The sequence below is a fragment of the Leptosomus discolor genome, chromosome 5 (genome assembly GCF_034619465.1).
Source record: "Leptosomus discolor isolate bLepDis1 chromosome 5, bLepDis1.hap2, whole genome shotgun sequence".
Taxonomy (NCBI): domain Eukaryota; kingdom Metazoa; phylum Chordata; class Aves; order Leptosomiformes; family Leptosomidae; genus Leptosomus; species Leptosomus discolor.
Window position 1 is genome coordinate 14223925 of NC_141395.1, and position 26819 is coordinate 14250743.

The 26819-nt window shown below is 42.1% G+C and overlaps 1 protein-coding gene across 1 annotated transcript; it reads right to left on the reverse strand.

Annotated features, from left to right (window-relative positions):
- Positions 1 to 357: 357 nt before the first annotated feature.
- RALB (RAS like proto-oncogene B) lies at positions 358 to 26573 on the reverse strand. Its single transcript, XM_086465184.1, has 5 exons — positions 26538 to 26573; positions 8707 to 8863; positions 7375 to 7583; positions 4391 to 4568; positions 358 to 2245 (listed from the first exon to the last, which is right to left on the reverse strand). Exons 2-5 carry the CDS (start codon positions 8818 to 8820, stop codon positions 2126 to 2128), a joined length of 621 nt encoding a protein of 206 aa, XP_086321310.1. The 5' UTR covers positions 8821 to 8863; positions 26538 to 26573; the 3' UTR covers positions 358 to 2125.
- Between the last annotated feature and the right edge of the window lie 246 nt (positions 26574 to 26819).

The following is a 26819-nucleotide window of genomic DNA, read 5'->3' on the forward strand; positions in this document are numbered from 1 at the left end:
TCAACTAAAACCAAACCTAAGTGAGTTGTCTTCCTCCAGAAGTAAACATTCATTCGCTGCACACACAATATGTACTCAAAAATTGACTTTACCCATGGAAGTTCAAGAGGAAACTGTTAGAAGGGTTACAGCTCCAAGTGTCCCATTAGGTGCTTCGGTTTTAGACACAGGTGATACAGCTCAAGTGACAAGTTCCACAAGCCAGCAGGCTCCCAGCCTCTGCTTCAGAATTGTATTGCCAAGTTGACTTTGAACAGTAATTGGTATTACAAAGAGAAGTATTTCCAGAATTGGTTAACCATTCTTCCTGCGCATACAATATAACATTAACAAAGAAGGAATTTAACTTGACAAGAATGAAGATTACAGCACCTTTTATTTAGTACAGTTTCCCCAATCCAATGAGTTGCCTGACAAGTTAAACTAGTTACGGAAGACAATGAGTTTGCGAGAAGTCCCTGTGAAACCTCAGGCCAACAGAGGTTCTGATATCTAACACATCTCATTTTTTTCAAAGATCAGAGGTGGAATGCGCAAGAGCAATCTAGTACATGTTAAAATTTTTTTCAACCTCAAATTACAATACTAAGCACTGAACAGTATTTGCTACTCCTTCACCTCAAGAAACACCATTTGTTAATTTAGTGCTGCAGTGTGCTTCATTGAACAACCACATAGCATATTCCTTTCACTAAGTACAGTCACTACATTGAGTCCCTCTACCCCTTCAAAATAGAAGACAGACACGATTCATTGAGAGACTCCACAATCAGAAGAGACAGTTACTTTCCAAAACACTGACAGAAGGGGTTTCTTTTGGCAACTGCACTTAAACTGCATCAGAAAGCTCAGTCCAGTCAGTTGTCAAGAGGACCTGCTAAGTACTGACTTTTCCATGTCTAGGCTGGGTTTTGTTGATAAATACATGACCACCATTGCATAACTGACAGCAAAATTCACCACACATCCCCATGTGCTAGGTTGCTGTGCATCAGAAACAGTACATATAAAATTAACAGTAACAGATGTGGCAACTGCCTAACTTCATTTGCTTTTTGACAGCATACAGCCCACTAGTCAGCTAATCATTGAGAGGTAGCATGTACACCTCACCTGTTCCATGATTGTGTGATGTGACCCATTCTTACTCAAAGTTTTCATCTTCAGCAAGACAAGAGACAGATGCAGATGTTCCCACTTTAACATGATTACAAGTTTCCAATACAAACAAAACTGATGAAATCAACACTTTGACTTTCACTGTTCCAGTACCAGGGAGGGAAAGGATGATAGATGTACAGCAAGTGTAATTGAGGCTAGCCACAACACATGGAAGAAACCCAGGAAAGAATTTCAAGGAGATGTTGACAATATTATTCCTTTTGAAGAAAGGTTTACAGTTGTTTTCTCACCCCATAGCACTAATTTAAGGATGAGAGGACAGACCAGCAGGGAATACATCTAGCCGGTATTTAAATATCATTTTTCGTATTGCCTAAATAAGTCTGAATTGAGTCCATAGGCTTGATTCATGAATGCTGTATTGGCTAAACAGAACAGGGAAGAAAGTTTGGTTTGAGTTGACTCAAGTGTCAGTTGCTAATTCTTACATGGAGCGTGGGGAAGAAGACAGCGAATTTCAGTGTAAGAAATATCAGTGACAAAAAACAGAAGATGGAGACTCAAACCCTTTACCAGATGTCATCTAGCTTTTCTGCAGTTTGCAACATCAAGGAGGGCAACAACAGTAGAAAAAATGTTTGAACCTGAACAGCTGTGCTCATTAAGGCCAGTAGAGGTTCAAGAGATACATATTCAGGGAAACATTAAACTAGGAAGTTATTATGAAAGTACTTTGTATAACCAAGCAGAAGGATTGTGGTTCTGAAACTGTTTTAGTTTTGAAAGACACTGGGAAGACAGAGCCCATTTCAGTTTAAGTAGGCATTGGTTTTGTTAGATACCAGAAATGGTTTCAAAGTTCTGTTTTCACATTTTGAAGGTGTGATATGCAAAGCAAAAGATAAAGGAGTCAATACAGACTTCCTTTCATGAATCCAGCCCTACATCCTTAGTGGTATCTTATCCATGCCACCTGTAGATACATATTTACAGTTCCCAAGCATCACAGTAAGCAACATCTTTCTTTAAAGCTTTTCTTGTTCTTGCTACTTTTCTTGCCATTCTTGTCCTTGTTTTCTGACATTTTCTTTGCTCTGATTTCTCTCATTAAATCAAAGAATACCTAGGAGGGAAAAATAAAGAAAGATTAAACAAGATCTGCCACCAGAAAGCAGATAAAAACTACTTGTATTTGCCAGCAAATCAAGATGTAGCACCACACTGTACCTAACACAGGAGAAGTGAGTCTAGACATAGATCCCAGTGACAACCTCAACATCAGAATTATGCAGCAAGTCAAGTAGTGGCAAGAAGTCGCACAATCTTACCTGGCTATCAAATCATTCAACAGCCCTGTTTTAAGAGCTTTTCATTGGATTATCAGTCTTACACAAAAGCAGCATTCAGAGTTCATGAGAACATCTGTCTGTGCCTAGCAAACATTACCCAGGCAAACCACTCTTGCTAACTATGCACAGCATTTAGTCCAGTCCTTCCCATGTAGTTACCAGCACACTCTGTTCGGTAGTATCCTGCCTGTTCTATAATTAAAAAGCTGCAGCATTCAAGGGACAGTGTCAGGCATGAAAAACTCTCAGACTATGTTATAAGAAAAGATTCCAAGAAAGTCATTACACTGATGTTTTCTCCAAAATTCTACCTGACTTCACCCCTGTATGCCTGATGTATCTTAAGTGGTATGTACATAGACAACAGCCGTTTTCCTGTAGAGAGTTATTGGGGAAAATTATGTTTAGGATTACAGAACAAGAGCTCAGCGTCACTCTAGAGTTAGTCTTTTTTTTTAAATGGGGAATTACACAAGTCTTTGATGCTTGCTAACAAGACCATGCTACTGATGAGAAATAGAACAGTTTATCATTCAAAACTCTTAAGGTGTTTTTTCTGCTACAGTGTAAATGCACAATCACCACAATTGCCAATAACTTGGCTTAACACACACAAAGCAGTGCTTATAGAAGATAACCAGTATGTCACATGAGCTAGCTAGAGAATACCTATGAGAGCAAGTCTAGAACACCATGCTGGTACACTCCAGACACACAGCTACAGTGCTGTTAATCCCCACTGATCAGAAAGCTAGTTTAAGTATAGAACAGGCTAGGCATTTGCTAGTCATATGAGATAGCTCATAGGCAAGAGCAAGTCTAGGTATTCATGTTTTACTACATTAGCCAGTTTATACATCTGACACTGACTTTCTAGCAATATTCCAAAAGTCAGAATGGTTCTTTACAAAGTTTAAATTATGCCATGTCCTTTATAACCAAAAGGTCTCAATTCAAGAGTTTGGTACACACTGTTTTAACCAATAATGAAAGAAACAGGTAACATATGCACCAACAGCATTTCCATTAGTAAACCAATATAGACGAGAAGAACAGGGAGCTGTCTAGAAGAACTTAAGAGTACAGTTAACTGTTCTTCAACCAAAAAGAAAATTGCTTACAATTCACCATCTTTTAAATAAATGCAGATTACCAAGCCACACCTTTGGAGTTCCTCAGCAGGCCCCACAGTAATTTCAGCTCATCCTCTGTGGATTGGTGAAGTACAAAGGCACCCTCTTCTTCAAGAAACCCCCACTCCACACAGAATGAAGGCTAGGCTTGAAACTGATTTCTCCCTACTACTGGGCAAACACTCCATAGTCATAATTCACATCTCTTCTGGAATAACTCACCACCACCACTATTTATGCAAGAAGCCAGCAGCAGAAACATGCTGAAAATGTCTATCCTAGACCAGCATGGACAAGTCAAAACAGTACAGGGACACAGCAAGAAGAGTTCTTCTCACAATTCAAAGCAGTCTTGGCAGAAAACAAGAATGAAGTCTTTAATATTAGCCACACCATATGTAGCTTTGCAGGGAAGGAGGAACAATTTGCAAGTGTCTATAACTTGCTATTTATTGCTGTTATAATAATAGGACACATCCTATAACCAAAACAACATACTTGAGGGAATCCTTAAACCCATTCACCCAATGTACCATTGGAAAGCTATTGATTCAGGTACAAACAGTTAAAACAAGACAATAGCATTAACCTGTATCAAATCTCTGGCTCCTCTAAGCTAGGTATTTGCTTAAGTGTACACATTCCAGTAAATTCACTTTTTTTATAATCTAGGCTTTCAGAAGGCCAACTGTGGATTTGCATTTGTCCCAGCAAGAGTCAAGAATTAATCACTCAGCTACTAAACAAGTAGTAACAATCTAATCAAGCAGATGTAATTTGTCTTACCTTATCTACATTCGCTCTAGTTTTGGCAGAGGTTTCTACATACTGCACACCCCACTCCTCTGCCTTACTTCTAGCCTCTTCTACAGGCACTTGTCTGCGCTCTTCTAAGTCAGATTTGTTTCCCACTACTAGTAAAGGAATTTTATCCTCTTCAGCCTTCACACGCAGGATCTGTTCCCTAATGCATCAGGTAGTCAAAATAAAAATCAGTGTTAGTAGTAGCAACAAAAAACCCACCCTTATCAGGAGTGGATCAAGTGGTCTGCACATTACTAGTGTTTACAACAGTACTTAACATTTAGTACATTTCCCAACAGTTGAACACACACTTTAAAATTATTCTGAGTTTAATACACTAGTGCTATGGGCTTTACACTAGTAAAAGCCTCACATTTCCAGGAAGACAGTTTTATCACTTAGTTCACAAGTTTACTAACCAGGCTCCAAGAACAGGCTCTAATGGCAGAAGAGGAACTCACAATAGGAGTTCACATCTGAATGAGAAGAGTACAAGTGCCACCTTTGCCAAATTTCACCTTGGGATTCAGTCACCATCGTCAACATCCAGTCTACACCCCACCTCAATATAGGTCTGGGCAACATCAAAGCTTTGCCAAGGCAGTAGGTTGGGAAGGGCACAAGAAGCTGGTAGAGATTGTTCTTAATGGCTGCTTAAACTTCACACAATGGAGATATAGTAACTATAAAATGCTAGCAACCTTCCTCCTTCAATAACTCCAAGAAAACATTTGAACCATCAGCACTAACCTAGCTATCCTCTGTCATTCCAAAAGTACCCATCAGCCTCCAGGAAAGGAGACAAGAGTGATGCTGCATGTCAGTCTCAAACTTCATGCTATTATTGGTGCAAGACACAGGTTGAAAAGAGACTGACGCATGCTGCTGTCCATCTAGGACACTGGAAGAACTGTACAAGTCTATAGTTATTTTTAGATTGCTTCATTTTGTTAGGAAGAGGCAAACTAGTCATAAGCATGGTGCTACACCTCCTCACGCACTGAGTTACCACACTACTTCAGATGCCTGCACTTCCCATCCACAAAATAACTGAATGTATGTACAGCACATGAGAATCTAGAATAGTGTTAACACTGAAGCAGACAATCTGCTGTTGCATTCAGCTGTACCTTCACATATTTTCAGATTACAGAGGCACCAAAAGCAAACACTGAATGCACAGCATAAGCAGGAGAGCAAGGGTTTAAAATACAAGCCCATAGTTCATTCAGTATTCAACTTTTTCATAGCTGAAGATTTCTGGAAGTTAGAGGCTCAGTAATGCCAATCTGCAGTTTAGCCCGTGATGCTGGTGACTCATACTACCCACTCCCTCCTCTTTCCTGGGGAAGGGTTTTCCAAGGGGCTGGTTCTTGCATGTCAGCCTAACTAAACATTCCATTTAACTAATTTTGCTATTTATTTACTTCTAAACATTGAAAAATAGGAGATTATCCATTTCAAAGCTTTTAAGTCCTTCTTGCTCATCTTTAGGGCTAGCATTGCTTTTTCATTGTTTTATTGTGCTGGAATCTTGAACACACACACACAGTAAATCTAGTTACAGAAGTCTGACAAAAAACACCACAAACTGCCAAGATAAACATTTCTATTCCCTTTTATCCAAAGCCTTAAGCCTTGGGTTTAACCTTATATTTCACTTAAGCACACAAGCCAAAACCCAGGCTGGGTAATTCCAAGTGTCTCATTTTCTTCCTCTTTTTTGAATGGTATCTGACTTTTTCATCCATCTTATACTAGGAAGAGTCCAAGTACTCAGTTTTGCAGTTCTACAACAGTTCAACTGTGTAGCTTCTTTCAGTGCTCCAGTTAGAGCAAACTGAGCAGAACAGCTCTGCTTCTGTGCCCCACAACTGTCAGCCTTCTGAAGTTTAGCAAAGTCACAGAAGTATTATGTGACAAAGGAACAATATTTTATGTCTCTTAAAAGATTATGCAGTCTCCTACTGTTACAGTGTTGGAACAGTATAATACATTAAGAACCTGGACCAAAGTCCTAGAGTGTGAGGGCAGTTTGCCATAGCTTTAAGAAAACCTTAGACATAGGTGTCTACCTAAGCACCAGCAGCACTTGCATTACCAATTAGTATCTGTTGACCTTGCACTACTGAAGCAAAAGCGAACATAAGCCAGACTGAAAAAGAGCTTTTATTCTGGCAAGTGTAATGAACACCTAACACTTTCCCTATGTTTTGGCAAGTTTTACATCACGTTGTACAGCTATTCTAGGGAATCTCTGGACTACCTTCTACACTGAGGCAAGAGCTACTATCAGAGTTAAAACACTTGCCCTGAAGAACCTGGCTACATGAGTTCTGAGACTGGAACAATTGTTTAAAACCCTTGTTCTTCTTTTACACTATACAAGTAGTTTCTGTGCTCAGCCTGGTGTTGATTTTTATATTAGAACTGCTAATCCCAGGAACAACTACTGTGCGTCTTTCTAGGAATATGTCTGCCTACAATAGTACTGCTTGGCTGCCAACCCTCGTTTGGCACCAATCCATACCTGAGAGTGGAGGCTAATCCTTCCTTTCCTTAGAGCACCTGCTTCTAGCAGTAAGCAATACAGTGTCTGAAACGTGGCCAAAAGGCAGACTTAATTCCTGAAGTACTGCTCTAAGATAATTAAACGTCACATCCACAAAGACTGAAAATTGGCTTGAATACACATGTTTTAGGAGTCCAAGAATCCATTACTCGTCTGAAGTTGCTGCTGGCATAATGTACTTGTAAGTTGCAGGCATGAAGACAACTAGAGCCAGAGGCTGGATACTGTGGCTTAAGGCACCAGTTACTGACAGCAAAATGGTCAGGTTGCCACTTCTATTGACCAAATGGTAATGGACAAAAGATGAAGAGCTGTAGCTTTTAAGAAGAGTTGTCAGAGCAGCATGAGAACCAGATATTTCCCCCAGATATTTCTTCGGTAAGAAGCTACTTACCGAAACTCTGCTGTTGCTGTGAAGGATTCATGCTCTGTTATTGAGAAGACTAGAAGAAACCCTTCCCCACTGCGGAAATAGTTATCTCTGATAGCTGCATAATCCTCCTGTCCTGCTGTGTCCAGAATGTCTATCTGAACTTCTTCACCATCCAGAACTACCTTCTTTCTGTAGCTGTCAGCCTTGGTAGGTTCATAGTCTTCTACAAACTGAAAATAAGAAAGGGACTAGTGTTTAGAATTACTGTCAAATGGTCTCAGTATTTGTCCATATCCACTCTTTCACTTCAGTGACATTTAAATTCTTGATAACATTCTCACAATTCAGTCAGCTACTAAGTTCCACCACTTTTTTTAGTTTTACTATAAAAAGCAAATTGTTTAAGCACTTAATACATCAAAGAGCCAGTCTGCCTAGTCAAAAGAAACTGTCTTGCTACATGAAACACTGGTCAGCAATTTCAGCACAATTTAAGGGACAAAGATAGAGTGTAAGCTACCAGCAACCTGGTGGCATCATCTAGATCTCCCACTTCAAGAAAAAGCATTTGAGTGTCCTGCAGGTACAGGTATCTGAAGCTTCAACAGGTGTAGATGACAGCATCCAGCTGCTGATCATGAAAACCTGCTCCATAATTACACAGGCACATGCTTTAGTCAATTCAATATTGATCAGACCCTCAATGAAACTGCCAGTAAAACTTAGTCTTGTGCTGACAGCTTGCATCCTACATAGGCTACTTACCTTTCTACCTCTGTGCCATGAGCCCGATTAAACCAGCTGGCCTTCACTAATAACCATGTCACCTGCTCAGACACTCACATCACTATAGTTTGTGTGGATAGCCTATAGATAAATACTAACTTCTGCATTACAGGATCATGTATTCCTTCACGTACTGGTCTGGATTGTCTGATCTAGCTTCCTGCACACCAGTAAAGAAGAACTCATGCTATGAACATGCCTACTTCATCATCCAGCTCAGAATGAGCTAGAATGCTTAGTTCTGACTTCAGCCTTAATTTTGTTGCAGTTTCTTTTAGGCTAGTTAAGTTCAATGCCAACTGGTAACAGCCTCTGTACACTCAGACAAGCACATGCACATTATGCATGTCTTTTGAAGACTGTTCTTTCATTAATAAGCATCCATTTTATCACCCTTGGCCAAAGATGTTCCCAGGGGGCACCCTTCCCAGATTCCTACATTCTTCTCCTGCCAGGCAGGTCACCAGGTCTTTTGCTACTTACCTTTAGTCCCCCTGTCCCTCTCAAAAAATGTTTAGCAAGCTATATCCATTGGTGCTTTGAAGAAGCTGAACCAAAGCTACTCACCTCATCATACATGAACTGAAGAGTGAGTGCAGATTTGCCCACGCCTCCACTACCAACCATAATTACTTTATGGAGGGCCAAGGAACTCTGGTTCTTGCTCTTGCTGGCAGCCATTGTCCTGCTTGCCACAGATGAAGCACCAGGCAACTAATCAGATCTGCAGACAGAAGAAACACAGTCAGCATCCATGACACTGGTGACATCACGGCAGCATGCAGGTAAAGTATCTCACTAGTGCTGAAGGACCAGATTAAAACCCTGAAGCAAGACTGAAGAATGGGCCATTTCAATGCACTGGCAAGCAAACCATGTCACTGATGTCTAAAGTATGAGTAGGAATGAGGTATTAGAACAAACACCTTCTATTTGTGACAAGAGTACCATTAATAAAAGTGCCAAAGGTTTCTCAAAGCAGCTACTAACTGAACAAGCTGTTCTTATTTGTAAATCCATCCTACACAACTACTATCTAGAGCAGTTCCAAAGGAAAAAACCACCCACACATTCTCAAACATGAAATTAAGTGGTTTTTATTGTTCTTGTTATAAGGCTTTACACCTTTCTGAAATATTTCTTTAATGTTGATGCAGCTTAGTTTCAACCTCAGAGCAGAGCTATACCTTAGATCTGCTTATAGGTAGAAAGATGACTTTTGATCTCCTCTACGTAGGCTAAGAAAAAAGCAGAGATACACAGTAAATTCTGGCAGGGAACAAGTTGCAAAAGCTTCTGGCAGAAAGTCTTATGACATGGCATTAGCATTTATTTTATACCCTTCCTGCCTTTTGATGCTGCAAATCTCATTTGCTTTTGAAAAAGAAAAAATCCTGCTGTACTGCAAGAAATTTTCTGTTCCTACTCTTCTGATGTTGCAAAGCCATAAAAGCACAAGCTTCAATAAACACGCAGTGGTTAACAAGCCTTTGTCAGTATGTTATGCAAACAGTAATTAAGTGCTGGGGACCTCAAAAATAACACTGCCTTTTTTTTTTTTTAAAGAGTAGCTGGGCACAGCCATTGTGACAAACACAAGCATCAGCTGCCACACCCCAATTAGCACAGAGCAGCAGCTCTAAGAACAGCACACTGGGGACAAAAGCAGAAGTGACTGATACAAAAAGCTGTGTCACCAGTCAGGATTCTCACAGAAAAAAAACGAGCATGTATTCCAGATGCATGACAGCTATAAAGGAGATGCTAGGATAGCAACACTTGGATCCTCCCACCAACACAACTGAGGGCCCCAGCTGCTCATACCCTGGCAGCGCTGCATGGAGAACAGCAGACCATTCAGGCAATACTGCCATGGAAAGTGGCTATACCAGCCTTGATTTACAGTAGCACCCATTATTACAGAAGCACAGAACCAACAGGCCTATGAGGAGTCTCAAGTTTGGCTGGATGCGATTACTCCAGAAAGACACTGGAACTGCCATACCACACCATCAAGTTCTACTGGACGGAAACACAAGGCCTGCAGTAGAAGTTATAGCTAACTAGCTGCCCTAAACAAAATTAACTAGGGACTAAGGGATTGTCAACCTACAAACACCACCATAGGATTATTTAGCCTGGAAAGGACCTTTGGATACTGCTCAGTCCAAACCTCTCCCTTAAAGCAGTTTAATCCAAGCAATCCAGCTTATGTGCCTCATGTTTTGAAGCTGACAATTCCACGATCAGTCTGGGCAACCTGCCCTGGGACACATTGATGGTGAAGACTTTTTGCCCCCCCCCCTTGTCATGACTTTATGTTCTGAAAAGCAACAAATAAAACTAAGTTCTCATTGACTACTACTGCATACACAAACAAACATGCCAACAATCAAGAAGTGCCCTCAGGACACCATTTTCAAACATCTGAGCAGTAGTATTTTTTCCATGCAGAATATTTTACTTACACCTGTCTGCTACATCCATTTGGTACAGTAATGCAAATCAATCATCTTTAAGTGCTCATTCTGGGATAACAACTGGTAAGTGAAGACAGATATTTTCTTCTGGTAATCTCCTATACTATGTTATACATCTGCTCCCTCATCCAGGACACTCCTTAGAAATGGGATGTGACAACAACTACTCCTCAGATATTCTCCCTGTGCAACACAAGCACACATTTGTGTTGGGGACAGTGAATTCATCCATTACCTGACTTGTAACCAAAGTATAATGTTAAACAAAACCCACCCAATAGCATACAAATTTAGTTTGATTGTACTTAAAGCCAAGCCAGGTCCTAATGGCCAAGACACTCGAGCTTCCCTGCAGAGCTGTTACGAGTGTCACTTGAAACTTATAAGAGTACCGACACTACACGAACCCTCTGAATGCAAGAGCCTGCCCACAACACAACCCCTATGTTGCCCTCAGTGAAATCCCAGAAGCTTCACACAAGGCACGTCCTCTCTGGTGGCAGCAGAACAAGCATGGCCCCCTCCAGCCCTGCAATAGCCAGGTGGTACAGAACAAGGCAAGGCTAAAGCAGGGTGGCACCAGATTGACACTGGTTCAGAAAGGGGCATGATGAGATTTTAATAGGAATACTCTAATAAAACAAGAGAAGTCACTGGAGCCAACTGTTTATTTGCTTTTCTACCTCTGCAACCCAAGAAACAGTTTATATACCACAGTTCAAAGCTCACATCTAGCAGTTCCTTGAGGTTAAAAAAACCAACACACATTAATACAAGTGGAAGCTCTCTCCTCAGTCATCTGGGTAGCCAAAGACGAATTTTCATCCCATTCTGTAGATAAAGCATCCTTGAGGCAGTCAAGACACTGATACTAACTCATTTGATACTTACAGAAAAGGAAGTCTTGAGAAATTCAACCATCTCTCAAAAAAGTAACGGCATCTAAAAGAACCCGTGATGACTGCTGTTCCTTTTAAGACACTATTCAATTCCTGTCAGTTTGAAGGAATGCAAATTTAAGCCCAAAAGTGTTACTATATCTGCTGAAGAGGGGACTCTGAATAAGTGTCCAGACAAGTCACCTAATTCTGTTGAGTATTCCGTTCTCTCCCATGTTGCTCCATACTTGCTGGAAAGCAAACTGTACCCAAACAACAAGATTTACCCAACTCTGACAGGAAGAGAAGCAATCCAGTCAAGGGCATTCAGTTAGTTTCATTTCAGTCTGTCATTTTACCCTCCATTTAATGACACCATGTTGAACTGTGTGTGGTGTCACAAGCCGTAAAAAAAAAAAAGTCTTCTGAAAGACTGGAGGGGAATGTGTGTCTGGTTACTATACATCCTGCTTCAAAAATCAAGCGCTAGACAGAGCCCAGGTCAGAGCATAAACTTTTTTGGGCAGTCTTTCATCTTTAAGAAATTAAAAGTAATTACCTGCTTCATCTGCTTTAAAAGATAAAGATTAAGCCATTGACTTGATAACTCTGGATTTGTTTTATAATAGGTTACACAAAACCATATGCACAATAGGAGCTTTGTGGTGCAAGCGAAGATGCTCTTCAGACCAAGCAATGAAGGTTACACCAGCAGACAGGCTGGCCACATGAAACACAGCAAGATCTACAAATCTAATCATAGTAGTTACTAAAAAGCTGTTTTGATTTAGACTTCTGAGGATCTGTACTTGGCCACAAGACTAATCAAACCACATCACTCTTAATATAAGAAATCTAACCCTAAGCTCACCAACTATTTCAGCCTCCCCTTGTCTTACCTATTTAGATTATAACTTCTCCAGGTTAACTAAGGCCTCCTGCTGTAGAGAAACCTGCACAATGTTGTGTCATTCTTGGCTGGTCCCTCGAAACCAAGCAGTTCAAGGCATTTATTTATAAACAGCTTCATAAACTCCAAACTTCAGCACCAGTTTGCTACCTCTCCACCCCCTCCCCAGCCTAAACAGCTAGACTGTTCAGAACCTTGTTAACAAACGGGATTAGGTAAACCAATCCTAAGATTCAGAGACTGTTACTGAATAACTACATGCATTTCAGACCAGACTGTGTTTTTACATCCCTTTTTACTTCACCTGCATTAAGACTCCACAGTTGTACAGTCACTTAAAGGAAAAAGCACTTGTCACTTCACAAGAAAGGAACCCATTTTGCTACAGCCCACAGAAACACATAGAATAAAAAAAAACATGAGAAACTTCTGTAGGTCTACCTGTTTTCCAGTAACTATTCTGCTACTATAATAAAAAAATTCTAGACTCCTCCAGAGGCTTTATTGGAATTGCTTCTAGTTCTTCCAATTCAGTTTGAGATTTAAAACTGAAATAAAGCTCTAAGCTCAAAATTGTTGAGATCAGCCCTTGTTCTCTCGCTGCACAGCTGATATCTTTGGACATTTCTTTTCATTGCTATCCTGCCACTGAAAGCAACCATTCTTTGGACTTTAAAAACGGGATTCCAGAAACCCTTAGCCCAAGAGCTTGACAGAGGAGCTTTGTTAAACCCTTCAGATACCTACTTTTAAAGGAAAATCTGGGTATTCAACCTATTAAAGACTTAAATATGATGTCATCAAAAGCAAGCACAGAAAGGACAAGGTTTTGCAACAGTATTTTAGTGATCCTCATTTATCACAATATGAATTAGAGGCTTTGAGGTGTTTGGTCCTGTGATATGCCTACAAGAATGCAGTCACAGAAATTCCCTGGATCACAAACCTAATTAATAATCTTACTGAGCTATGAATTGTAACAGCTCCTCAGCTGTTCTGAGGTTATCCAGAAAATATTTAAGTACTGAAATTCCATTAGCTTTCAATGGACTGTAAATACTCTAACTGGTAATTCAACTATATAAAAACAGTTCATTTGAGATTAAGTGGCATATTTAATGCTACTGAAAACTTTAGGATATGCAAGCTAAAAATAAAAGTGCTACTCTATCATCTTTTGCTGTGCTAGTATCTTACCTCTTGGTAAGATTAGCACAGTAAAGAGTTCTCCAGTTACTGGTTTTCAAGCTATACAGAGATTGTGATGGGTTTGGCAGAAATTCCTGCTTGGAATATCCTTGTATCCTTCCCCATGTACTGCTGGGTGTTTCTACCTTGTCAGTTGTGGTTATAGGTTTTTCTGGGCAGTGCTTAATCAAATCAAGGAATTCATTCAGCTTGGGATGTTCTGAGGGGCAGGTTGGGGCAGCAGTTTCACAGCCCCCATTTCTATCACACACTGCTGCTAACACCATACTCTCCCTTGGTCCCCTCTCCCTTGCCCCTGGCTGTTCAAGCCCATCTCCTCCTGCAGGAGACACACTCAGCATGGCTGACTGGGTCTGCCAGTCACATCGGCAAGGCCACATGCATCAATGCCAGTGCTGACAGGAGGGAAGAAAAACAGTTTGTACAACTGAGGCCAAAGAAGGTAGAACTGTAGCGACCAAAAGGTTCCTTATATTGCTGTAGAAATGGGGAATTTCCCTGATCCTGTTCACGCTGCGCTCTTTAGACAAGTGTGCTGGTACAACCCTGCTGCAGTGCCTAGGCTGAGCCCTGGAGTGAAACCCAAGCCTGAGATTTGCTTTTGGTAATCAGGCATTTTCTTGCTCCGTGCAAGATCTATTAATAGACTTGTAGTTGCAGAGATAAGGGCACTGGGCAGGAAACTAGAAATGGATTTGGAAACCTTAATAGTTTAGAACATCAGAAGAAGAGTAAGAGTTTAGGGCAAGGAACTACCTTACTCTGTATGCATGAAGGGTATACTCTGGATCCTTGTTGGAAGAAGTGGCAACAGCCACACCCCTAAACATTACAGGAAAAACTGCAGCACGAATACGTTATTTACTTGATACACTGAAAGTTACAAGCTTATATTACACTCATTTCAATCAATTAGAATTAGTTACTAATCCCACCCAAACCCCAGAACTGTATGTACATTTAGAGACATTGTCACAGCTGCTCCCTAGCAGCAGCTATACATGCACTGCTAGCTAATGAACACAAGAAGCACACCAAAGACAGCTAAGTCCGCAATCCTGCGGCCGTTTAAGGTTAAACCAGAACCTAAAGCCAGACCATAATTATTCCCCACCTCCTACAAGGCTGGGAAGAGGATAAACACAGATTGAGGAACAGTTAATTCAGGAATTGTATTTCAAATTAATCTGATTGGACTGTTAGCTTCCAGAAGAAGAAAGACCACAACCTGTATGACAAACTTGTACTGCAGGAGAGTCCCTAAGACTTGCTCATCTAGAGCATAACATATGCAGTATAAAGGCAGTATTTTTAATTTACTTGCAATCAGGAGGCCCCCCCCTGCATGCATGCACAAGGAAGCAAACATTTCACTAGGACTCAGAAATCACACTAAAAATATTCTAACACTATCAATAGCATCAGACATCCAGTCACTGAATGCCAGCTGGTTAAGATTAAGAATCCTGACTAGTGATCCTAAGTCTTCATACCATATCTCACTTTTCACTATTCCACACATCTGCATGCAATGTCATCTTCAGCTCACTCAGATTAAAATTGTTTAATAAGATCAAGTGATCTTTAGAACAGTGGACTTACTGTACAAAGACTTCCAGTATTTTTCTGACAGATGCAGTTACATAGAATAAGATCACGAAGAACAGGAGACTCCCAGATGCATTGCTACTTTAACCATTACCCTAGCAACCCACAAAGCCTAGCACACTATTCTTTGCAACAGGTTATAGCTAGACTTGAACAACCCCACCTTTTAAGGCTATCTCCAGACCCAGGTCACCAAAATGCTGATTTTATTTATATATACACCTGTATATACTCAGCACATACACCACCGCCCCCCCCATCCTTGCCAAACACAGCCCAACTTTGCTTATAAGTTTTCAGAGATGCATCATTATGGCTTAGAAAGATAATCTGACAGCAGCAGGCATTTACTTATTAAATAAAATTCTTAAATATATGACCTCTCACATAATTCAGTAGAGGACTATTCTAGATTATTCTTTTCAAAGAAATAGACAACATCTTACATGTTAGCAGCAATTTCAAGGTAACAGCCTTGCATAGAATAATCTTATTGTCCAAGGAAAACTGGAACTAAATCCTATCCAAGTCCACAACAACATTGCATATCTGAATGCAACCTTCAACAACTCAGTCACAGGAAGGACTGACTCAGTCTGGTCAGCCTGAGCATCAGAAGAGCAGCAGTTTAAACCAGTCCTTTAAACTGAAGTCAGTTCTTCCGCTGAACTGAAATACAGGCCAACACATACATACACCTGTTCCTAAGGGACTTAAATATCTGGGTGTTTTTTTAGAAGTCCCTTAGAGTGGAAGAAAAATAGCCAAGTAGCTTGTTTCTGATTAGTAGCTAAGTGAAAAAGAAAGGACTGCCCTTAAATAGTACTTTTAAGGCATTGCAGCAATTCCCCCCCCCCAAAAAAAATCACTTATATCCATGTTTGACTAAAGGTTGTAAAGGCTATGATATAAAGTTAATACTCTTAACAGCCAGCTAACAACAGTATCAAGACATTATCATTGCATGTAAGCATCCCAACACAGTACTGTTCTGCAACAGTGCTGCCACATGCAGTCCGCAAACCCTTGCAAGTCATCTTAATCAGAGCTTGAATACAGACACTAGAACACAAGCCTTATTTCTGCTGCTTCATTTTGGTCTTGGGGCATCTTTACAGATCTGTATAAAATGCTGTTTTCGTTACAATTATTCTATTTTTGACATAGGCACAGAGTGTTTAGGTAGGCACCTCCATTTCGCAGCCTAGTAAAGCAGCGCCTGTTTTCCCCTCCTTAGTCTTTATAAATACAAAGACCATTCAACCAACAGTGAGAGGAATCACGGAAGGCAGCATTAAAGAGACTATTATAGTAAGAGGAGAGAGTTACGCAATTTCCAATTTACTACCAAGCTAAGACTATTCTATGATAGCAAGCTGATTCCTGCTTAAAACAGACAGCTTATAGAATCAGAGTGGTTTGGGTTGGAAGGGCCCTTAAAGACCATCTAGTTCCCACTCCCCTACAATAGGCAGGTACACCTTCCACCAGACCAGGTTGCTCAAAGCCCCATCCAGCCTGGCCTTGAACACTGCCAGGGAGGGGGCAGCCACAGCTTCTCTGGGAAACCTGTGCCAGTGCCTCACCACCCTCACCATAAAGAGCTTCTTCCTACTACCTAATCTACATCCACCCTTTCAGTTTGAAAGATGTTCCTCTCATCCTATCACTGCCCTCCCTGATAAAAGAGTCTTCCCACCTTCCCTGTAGGCCCCCTTTAAGTACTGAAAGGCTGATATAAGGTCTCCCCAGAGCCTTCTCTTCTCCAGGCTGAACAACCCCAACTGTCTCAGCCTGTCCTCACAGGGGAGGCCCTCCAGTCCTGGATCATCTCCACAGCCCTCCTCTGGACCTGCTCGAGCAGGTCCATGTCTTTCTTACACCGAGGGCCCCAGAGCTGGACACAGTACTGCAGGTGGGGACTCACCAGAGCAGAGAGGCAGAATCACCTCCCCTGACCTGCTGGCTACAGCTTCTCTTGATTGACTTTCTGGGCTGTGAACACACATTGTGGCTCATATTCAGTTCTTCATCCACCAGCAACCCCAAGTCCTTCACAGGGCTGCCCTCTATCCGTTCTCATTTATCTCAGAATTGAGCCAGTAAGTGGAAATGCAGCTACTTGGTTGTGCAGTAATGCATTTGCACAACTGCAATCCATTAGCCACCTATGTAAGTGGTCTAAGTGGACAGATGACACTGTTACTGCACTGAATTCAGGTACACTGAATGCGAACAAAGCTTTGGAAATACCTGTAAGAACAGAAGCTAATGTTTGTCTCCACTACTGATTCCACTTCATCTACTGAACCATGCTATTCACAAGGTCAACTCCTGTAGGACATGATGCATGAAAATAGTCTAGAGAGTGCTGTACCCCTGCAGTCATTAGGTGAGTCATCTCTACACAGACTTCTTCACGGAGGAAGGAGATAAACGTGGCAGCTTCCCCTACAGGATTCCTTATAAATCCTAATGGAAATCAGAAAAAATAGACAATGTAATGGTGGGAAAACTGCCAGTACTCTAGCATGCATCAACTTTCCAGAGAAAGTACCATAAAAATCTGTGTTAAAAAGTCAACTGTAATGTTGCTCAGTTTATATTCATCCTGCTACAGTGTCAGAAAATGCAACTCATGACTCTACCAAGACACAGAGAGATCTAAGACAATACTGTGCCTTCCACTATTTGAAAGCTTGAATTTGTCCTGGATGCAGCATCAGCTCCAATGACACTGATGAACACATGAGGAAGAAACAATAAAAAACAGCCAGAGAGATCTGGAACTACTCCTCCTGATAAGTACCTGAACAGTTTGGTCCCCACTATATTGCCAACAAGAACAGTCATCCTTTTAGAGCAGTAAGGAACTTACACAACAAGCATCTTTGAGGATTAAGAAGCTACCACACTTGGGAACCTTTGTAAAACAACTTAAAGCTCTGTTTATAGAATACTCTGCCTTTTTGAGCTGGGTTACTCCATTCACTTTTGCACTCTGAACTAATCAAAGTGAAAGTGTCCTTTTAAGTCCACAGAAGCTGTGCAGCAACTGGGGTCATGTTTAGTACATTTCTTACTTGTGGACTTTAAAGGCTTCTGACATTGGTTGCATTTGTTTTTTTTCTTTTACATATGGTGTGTATCTTTAACAGCATAGCAGAATTGCAGTTTTAATGTTCTGCTGTTAGAATCTAAAAGGACTGGTAGCCTTGCATCCTGCTTGCTTCACTGGGTGCAACCTACCAGCTCTGCCATGTTATTATAGCATCCTGTCACACAGGTATCTGTCCCATGCCAACAGTGATGAACTAGATAAGCACAAAACACGCTGCTTCCCTTCCTTAACTAACAGCATCACTTCTCTTCACCAGAAGAGACAGCAGGTGCATCAGCCTCACAAGCATTACACACCCCCACAACGGGGGCATACAGCACCATCCTGAAGTGAAGTTTCTCCTGTGAGGTGAGGCACCTCAGGGAAGGTCCCAGATCACCACAGTACCCCTAAACTCTAGCACAAAAGGTTTAGTATTTAGATAAAGGCAGTTATAATATAAAATACAGGTCAATACAATAAAGTTAAAATAGCACACATAAGCATCACAGATAGTTTTATGGGGAAAAAAATAAGCCACCATCCTACTTCCCATGTTACTCAGTGCAGAGCAACTAGCAGATTGTACACAGCACCAAGCAGAATACACTATTTCAACAAGATAGCATTACCTGAAGTGGAAGTCATAAGACAACAGTGCCTTTACAGCTAAAAACACTCTGTAGGGAGACACCTAGCCAGACCTCTCCAAGTACTTTCAGGAACCCTCCTGGTCTAGACACACTGCAAACAGACTATAGATGAGAAGGATCTACCACACTGCTCTTATCCTAGCAAGTTCTTGCTAGGAAATGATAGAAATCTTCCACAAGCACAAAGACTGAGTTAATATCATTAATCAGTATTACTACACTAAGAGTTTGTCACTGTGATGGTAACTGTCTAGTTGCCTAATTACTTAGGGTGAATTATGACACCACTTCTCACATTAGTCAATTAGGCTCATACCAGAAAAATTACACTCAGGCAAGAGAGCTATACAACAGCCTCACTCCCATTGACTTGCAAAGCTTATTTTAACTATGCTTCCTTTGAAAGCTCATCCATGCAGGAACACGCTCATCTTCAAGACACATACAGCATACACCAAGTCCGCCAAAACACTGCTAAGAGACAGTGACATGCTTCATATTGTTAATCTAATACCAATTTTTAATCGGATCTCTGGGAATATAACAAATACAACAGACAAGTCAAACATCTCAGCTTATGCAATGTCTTAAGTGGCACATTGGAGTTCAAAATAACCTAAGACTCAAATCCTACAGCAGTATGAGGTTACAACATGGTTTCAGTTACTTCCACTGATAGCCTGCAACTGTATAATCCAAGTTACCATTAACATTGACCTAGCAAATTCCAGCAAATACCAATACAGCCATAAACACACTACAGACTTGCAGGATTTCATTCTTCAGCTCTCATGAAGTGTTACCCAGCCAAGTTTCCCCCCTTCGACCCTCTCCTGCCCTTGAGCTGTCAGAACTAGCCCACTGGTCTTGCAAGTATTGCCCAAGACACTGCAGACAGGCCACGAGCTGCTACCACTGTTTCCCCAGAAGATGGATCTCACTAGATCATGCTCTCTTCAGCCTCCTCAGTGAGCTGCATGCCTGGGATAAATTAGAAGTCCAAACACTATTTATCATGGCTTAGGTAGTACCAGCAGAAGCAACCGTCTCTGCCCATACAACTACATTCCTCACTCCTAAACTGAAGTTAGTGTCCCATGTTTGCATCTTCATTCGGGCAAATGTAAGCCACTCTTGTGCTCACGCTTCATGGAGGTAGGCAAGTAATAAACCCTTACTCCAAGTTTACTCCTCAGGGGCATTGGGGAATCATCCCCCTGCAGCCTCTGAAAGTACTTCCACTATTTTAAGCACTTAACTGAAGAGTTCACAGATTTATATCATGAGTCACTAAGCTCTCTCAATCAGGCACACCACACAAGTGCCAAGCACTGAACATTTTCCCACATCTTTCAATCAATATATTTGCATCACACAAAGCAGTAATAGTGACATTTAGTACTTCAAATAATTACTAGTAATCCACAATTCAGCTGCTGTGTTGAGTCATCTTTAAACAGATCTCTTCACTCCAGTTTCCTTAATCAGGAAGGGTGAATACCATACCAAGGTATTCTGCACATATAAGCTACCTTTCTACTGGACTAAGAACAGATGTTTTCAATAACAAAAAGGCATATAGTTTTCCAGTCTACCATATTCATATACTTTATATCAAAGCCAAAAGCAGTATTTCCACCTTTAAATGGAAACTGGATTATTACACCAGTACAGGGCTCTCATGCAATTTTAGTATCCCTACTCTAAGTGTAAAGTTAATAAAACTAAAAAGCTGTGGAGTTTCTCTTAGGGGAGAAGTGCTATCCTTGGTCTCCCTCAGTGAGAATGCTCTGCTTACCACTATAAAAGCATTTACAGCCAAACATGTGCTCTCCAACCACAAGAGTCTCCAGAGTGCTGTAGAAGAAAGAGTGGCACAACATAACATGCTTGTTGATAACTCTGTTTTTGGGTGGCAGACTTAACTCAGAACCACTTGACTTCAACACAGAGAAATTAGGACACATTAAGTTCAAGACACTTCCCTTTACGACCTTGCAAGTGACAGGTCACATGAGAATATAGAATCAACACAGAATATAAGCTATACATTTATCCTTGTATGCACTTTGAGACATTTCCTCTCTCCACAGAGCATATTACCAGAACAAAACACTACTATTCTGACACACAGCCAGCTCATCTTGTAGGTCTCACAACTTTCCCAAATCAACACAACAGGGTGCTTCTGTACATGAACACATCAGGCACAGGGAACAAACAGGAGACACTGGGGGTCTGCGCATAGCTGGGGGGGGGTCACAGCCTCACTAGGGTCACAGATGTGAGTTGGGATAGCTCTTGTGGTTAGAGCACTGCAGTGGATGGCTACAGGAAGGCAAGGCAGGAGAGCTGCCCTTCCCACAAGAAACACAGGAATGCACAAAGCTCTTCCTAGGGATGGATGATGAGACAGTTTATGGGTCAGGATTAGCACAATCAGCAGGAGAGCTAGACTAGACAGTCCAGAAATGTCTTCCAGCCTCAGCAACTCTAAGATTGAAGCTTGTGCCCCAGCAATACAGTTGCTAAAATGTTATTTGTGGGGAGTCTTTAGAAGCAGAAGGTGTACTTGACAACTTGCACAAGTAGTACATCAGAGCTAAAAAAAAAATCCACCAACTTATAGCAAACCCTTCACAACTAACACTTAATTAGAAACCAGAACTAACATTTATTTACAAGAGTATAATAGGAGGCATGATCATCTGATGATAGCCATTAGAACACAGTTGTGAATACTTAAGGAAAGGAGTCAGACAAGATCACTGCTCGATTCCTGTTTTACAAACTAACTGAAGATAAAGATGTACAGTATCACCACCGGTCAGCCTACTGATGTCTAATAATTTTTTGAACTAGTTTCTTTCCATTATAGCTTCAGAACAGATGCAACCCATAAAGCCTACTTTGATTTTAGTTTGCCTTATAAGACAAGTTTAAAAATAAATTCTCAATAAGCCTGTAGAACTGTTTAAAAAAGTTAAACAGCTTCCTAAAATGTGTTTTGAAAATGAGAACTAGCATCAGTTTCAAGCACACATTCCTGTCTTTTAAAAGCCATTTCCTTAAATTGCCTGGCTAGCCTATTTTATGATACGGTAGATAAAATCAGAAGGCTGCCATAAAAGTCAGTCAGTAAGACTTCTTGGTGACTACACTAATGAGAATTCCTTACCTACTCAAAATGGTATCTCGCACTAAGCCAAGAACACTAAATAGCAGAAGAGTACCATCACTGGGAGGAGTTTCTTACCACAGCAGCAGTTAATGGAAAGGCTGTATCAGAGATCACTACATACTTTGGAATTAGCTCATTCTAATCAGGCAGCAGCTTCCCCAATTAGCAAAACCTCCTCTTTTCTGAAGAGCTGAGGCAACTGGCATGCAGCTCGATCTAAACAACACTTTACTTGTTAAATGTCTGCTTCAGAGTGGTGCCCAAGACAGTGCCCTGCTGAGCAGGGTAGCACTAAACTTATAAGCTAACTCCTTAATAAAAAATAGCCACTATAGTTAGTGTTCTGCAACATGGAGTCCAGAGTTCAGGTAGCTCCTACAATTAAACTTTTAAAGTGCTTAGTGAAGTTTTCAGTATAATCCTATAATGCAGTACTCTAGAATAGTCTTATCTGTAAGGTGGGATTTTTTTTTAAACCTGTGATTTAAGCCATTAGCTTGCAAAAAACCTGTCAATATTAAATTTAAGTTGGAAACATTCTTTAACATGTCCATCTACATGAACAAATCTGTGCCCAAAGCTGGGGCTAAGTCTGAGTCTCCAGTACTCTTCTGAAGAATGATCTTTTTCACTACAGGTGAAGATACAGAGATAAAGAGCTAGAAACCAGAGAAATCATATTACCTGCTTAACTCAGCATGTTCTCAGCTTTCCAGTTCTATGCTTTGACTTCAGATTAGTTCTGCCACATTCCAAATTTAAGAACAACATATTAAAAACTCCAGTTCCATTGCACTTTTAGTGGCCTGAAATATTTCATACTAATCACATTAACTGACAGCAGCACTAATTCAAAGTAACAGTTGACAGGATTAAGGCTTTAACAAATGCTTATAATCCCAGGACCGATTTTTTGGCCTTTGACTTGTGATGTGATCCTGCAAAGATTCCTACTCGAGGCTGCATTTCCATGAAGTCTCACGTTCCTGTAATCAACCCTTATTTGCTCCTTTCTCAACCACTTCGGCAAGCGTTAGGAAGGCTATGGGCTCAGGGTCCCACATAAAACAGTTGAGAGTGACTGTTTTAAGAAAGCACTTTGTGACCATAGAGATACAAGTAGCTACTTACACAGCAGCCTAAATAACATTCTCACATTACAGGACTTCATGACTCTCATTTTGACAGGTCTTGAAAAACACATTTGCACATCTCAAGCACAAGAGAGAAAACAAATCCTCTAATATTACTATTAAAGCAGTATTTGGAAGAACATGAAGAGACAAAGCATGAGTTACATAGACTTATCTTGCTTAAATGACAGGACAACTTGCTATTTCTGGGGCAGGCATGGATGAAAGTTGCTTAGTCCTGTTTAATAGGCTAAAAGGAGCTACCAACAAAACGATTGCTCTTCGGCAGCTATTAACAAGTTCTTTTTAAATATCTGCTCCATACCCTCTTATCAAGAGTCAGGTATCAATTGTATCATAGAACAAAAGCCACAAAACTGATTATTACCACTAGGAGAATGAAACAGCCAAGACCGTTTGCCGACCTTGCTGCTCCATGCAACAGTGGGTAACAAGCAACAGAACCTTATCACCACTGCTCAATGGCGGTGCAGAATAGATGCCAGAGACATGCGGATGGAAGGTGGACGAAGACAGAAAACCTGAAGAACTGAAGGTTTATCAGCAGGCTAGTACTTCCAAGTCAAGCCAGAAAGAGCTTGAGACTATAGCTACTATCTAACCTGGCTGATAATTAGGATCAGCACCTTTCATAAGTCAATCATGCAAAAGTTACTTGAAGTCAGGCACACAGGGTGAAAAGCAACAAGCACATTTATCTACTTCTGTGGCCTCCCCAGCCACTGCCTTTCACTCAAACCCCCCAGAGACCACTACTCCCATCCTGAGTTGTTTGCTCCAGGAACAAGTCACCTACTGACCTTAGGCACTGTTTGTTTGCATTGATACCACTATGCACGCGCATTCCCATGAATGCTTACTGCCTGCACAGCTGTCATGAGAAACAGGCTCCTTCATTATCTCTGCTAACAGAGACCATTAATTCAGATGAATTCATTGTGTAACAGAAAGCAATTCACTTAGTGACATGGAGTTTGAATCTAGTTAATAAGAAGTTATCAAGTTTAAAGTATCCACTGCATGGGGAGTGAACAGTTTACAAAGCAACAGGACAAGAACACTCTACGAACCAGATTCCCAAATGATGATGTTAAGGCTTGTTCTGCTACATCACTTCACCACTTCTGCTCTGTTCACAGGACAGTTCTGTTGCTTGTGAAGCCTGGACCCCAACGCTTCCCAGAGAAGCAAGCCATTTTATCCAGCGTTTGGTCAAATAACAGTTGGTGCTTCATCAGTTAAGTTGCAGCTGAAAAAACTTAAAAGCCTGAAAGCGGCATTAGATCACAGAATCTATGTATCATCCAGGATTTCAGCACACACATCTGAGTTGTCTAGGCAGTGTCCCATCATTACTGCCTTGACTTGATCAAAACATCTCACCTGTTCTTCTATCCAGATATCCAGTACCACTACACTGACAATTAGAGACAAGTTCGAGTTTTAAATGGTGACTGAGAAAGGGTATTGTCTGGTCAAATTAAGCTTTCAGTTAAGAGTTTTTGTAAAGCATTCCAGCGAAGTCTTTAAACTAGACATTCCTCTGCAGCATATACATAACACTAGTGAAAATAGGTCAGCTTCACTTTTCTCCAAGCACGCAAAACAGAATCAAGTTAGCCTACTCTGAAGAGGTGTACCACAATTCACTACTAAAAATCTAATACAGGAAACCTATTACAGGAGTAATATGAAACTTCTCTATCTCTCAAGTAGAATATTTAATACAGGCAGAAAATGAAAAAATGTTTCAATGGTAAATTGGTATCATCAGATCATAAGCAGAAATCTAAGTTCAGTATACAAGGGCCAGAAGTGATTAAAGCAGTAGATAAAACTTTTAACAAGTCTGCTGTAAGTGAATAAGCTGTAAAGATGCTACTGCCAAGTAAGATTGAGCTGTTGCTATTAAATTCTCTACAATAAAGTTATTTTCAGCCTTCAAGCAATCACTTGCAAGAACCACAAGTCTGGTTCCCAGTTGTTATTTCCTTCTCTCAGCTTTGATAACTTCAGCTGGGGGGGGGTGGGGTGGCAGAGTTTAAGGCATCTAAAAAAAAAACACACAGCTTTTCCTGAAAATCATAGCTCTGAGGGTGCCCTTGAGCAGATAGGCACTTCCCTCCCCCTCACAAGAGAAACAAGGATCTCAGAACTACAGAAGTAGTAACGTTTGGACAATTCAACGTACAAAAAGCTACCCAGCCTACAGACTTCAGCTTTGAAAAAGGCAAGGCTGGTCCTAGTGCAGGTACAGTCTCCCTGCTCCCCTTCCCCCATGAAAACACCCAGGGGTAGCCAAGAACAAGTCTCCTGTTTTAGGATCAGAATTAATTCAACAGGACTCCAGCAGGAAAACCGACTTGGGCTTCCACCCGCTGTCCAGGAAGCATGACTGAGCTGCTTTGTCTCACAACCTCTCTCCCTGCCCTTCTCCAGGTAAGGTCATGCCCAGGCACCACCTTTCTCCTCCTACAAGATCTACACCATAAGGCTGCAGGTAGAATAAAGAGCAGCACAGGGAGAACCTGGCCAGATAAAATAAGATATCTCAGAAACTTCTGGTTCAGCTGAGACCAGCAGCACCTCAAACCCTCCGTTTATCTTGCAAAGATTAAACATTAGCACTTACCCCAGAGAAGCCTGCACAGAAGGAATTCGCCAGAGAAAACTCACACTCAAGGCCAGCTTCCCCTCGCCCTTTCCCTCCCTCAAGCCCCACTTGTAGATACAAGTCACAAGCAACAACTTAGCTCCGACGACTCCACCTCAGCCCAACGCCACCGGGACGCACCAGAAGTAGCCAAACCCCCGACAGAGGAGCTGCAACGCAGCCGAGCCTCACCTCCCGCTCCGGCTCCCACGCAGGCCCGAGATACACCGGCTACACGCGAGACACTGCTTCCCGCACCTCCCTCCTCAACCCCAAAGCGCTCCGAGGAACCACGTCCTGCCGTAGAAGAAACCGCCAGGCTCCCCTCGCCCCACGCACCCGGGAGGAAGGGGGCAGCCCCGCACCCCCGGGGAACACCTCCTCTCCCTCCCCACGGAGCCGGAGGAAGGGGAATGAGGGGGGTCAGCCATACCCCCCCAGCCGGCGGGCGCAGGCCCGTCCAGGCCGCGGCCAGGACCCGGCAGCTCCGCCGCCGCGGGAGCGGGGCCGGGACAGCCGAGCTCCCCACAGCCCCGGGGCGGCCCCGAGGCGGGTCCCCTCCTCCCTCTCACCTGGGGGCTAAGACCCGGCTCCACGCTGCAGCTCCAGCCCGGCGCCCCGCTCCGCTTTAACCGCCGCCGCCGCCGCCCCCCGCGCTCTCATTGGGGTGCCGCCGCCCGCCCGCGCGCCCCCGCCGCGCACTTCCGCCCTCGTCGGCGCCGCTCCCGCCGGGGCCGGCTCCCTGCGAGCGCGCTCCCGCCCCGGCACCGCTTCCTCCGCCCCGCCCGCCGGTCACGTAGCGCCCTCGAGCCAATGGGCTTGAGAGGCGGGGCCGGGAGAGGGCGCTGAGGCGG

What these genes read in the sequence shown, in the direction of transcription:
- RALB (XM_086465184.1), bottom strand. Translation starts at nt 8,820, where the DNA reads ATGGCTGCCAGCAAGAGCAAGAACCAGAGTTCCTTGGCCCTCCATAAA. An exon ending in ACAGCAACAGCAGAGTTTCG is followed by an intron (nt 4,569 to 7,374) that starts GTAAGTAGCTTC and finishes CTGATGCATTAG; the next exon opens with GGAACAGATCCTGCGTGTGA. An exon ending in CTAGAGCGAATGTAGATAAG is followed by an intron (nt 2,246 to 4,390) that starts GTAAGACAAATT and finishes TTTCCCTCCTAG; the next exon opens with GTATTCTTTGATTTAATGAG.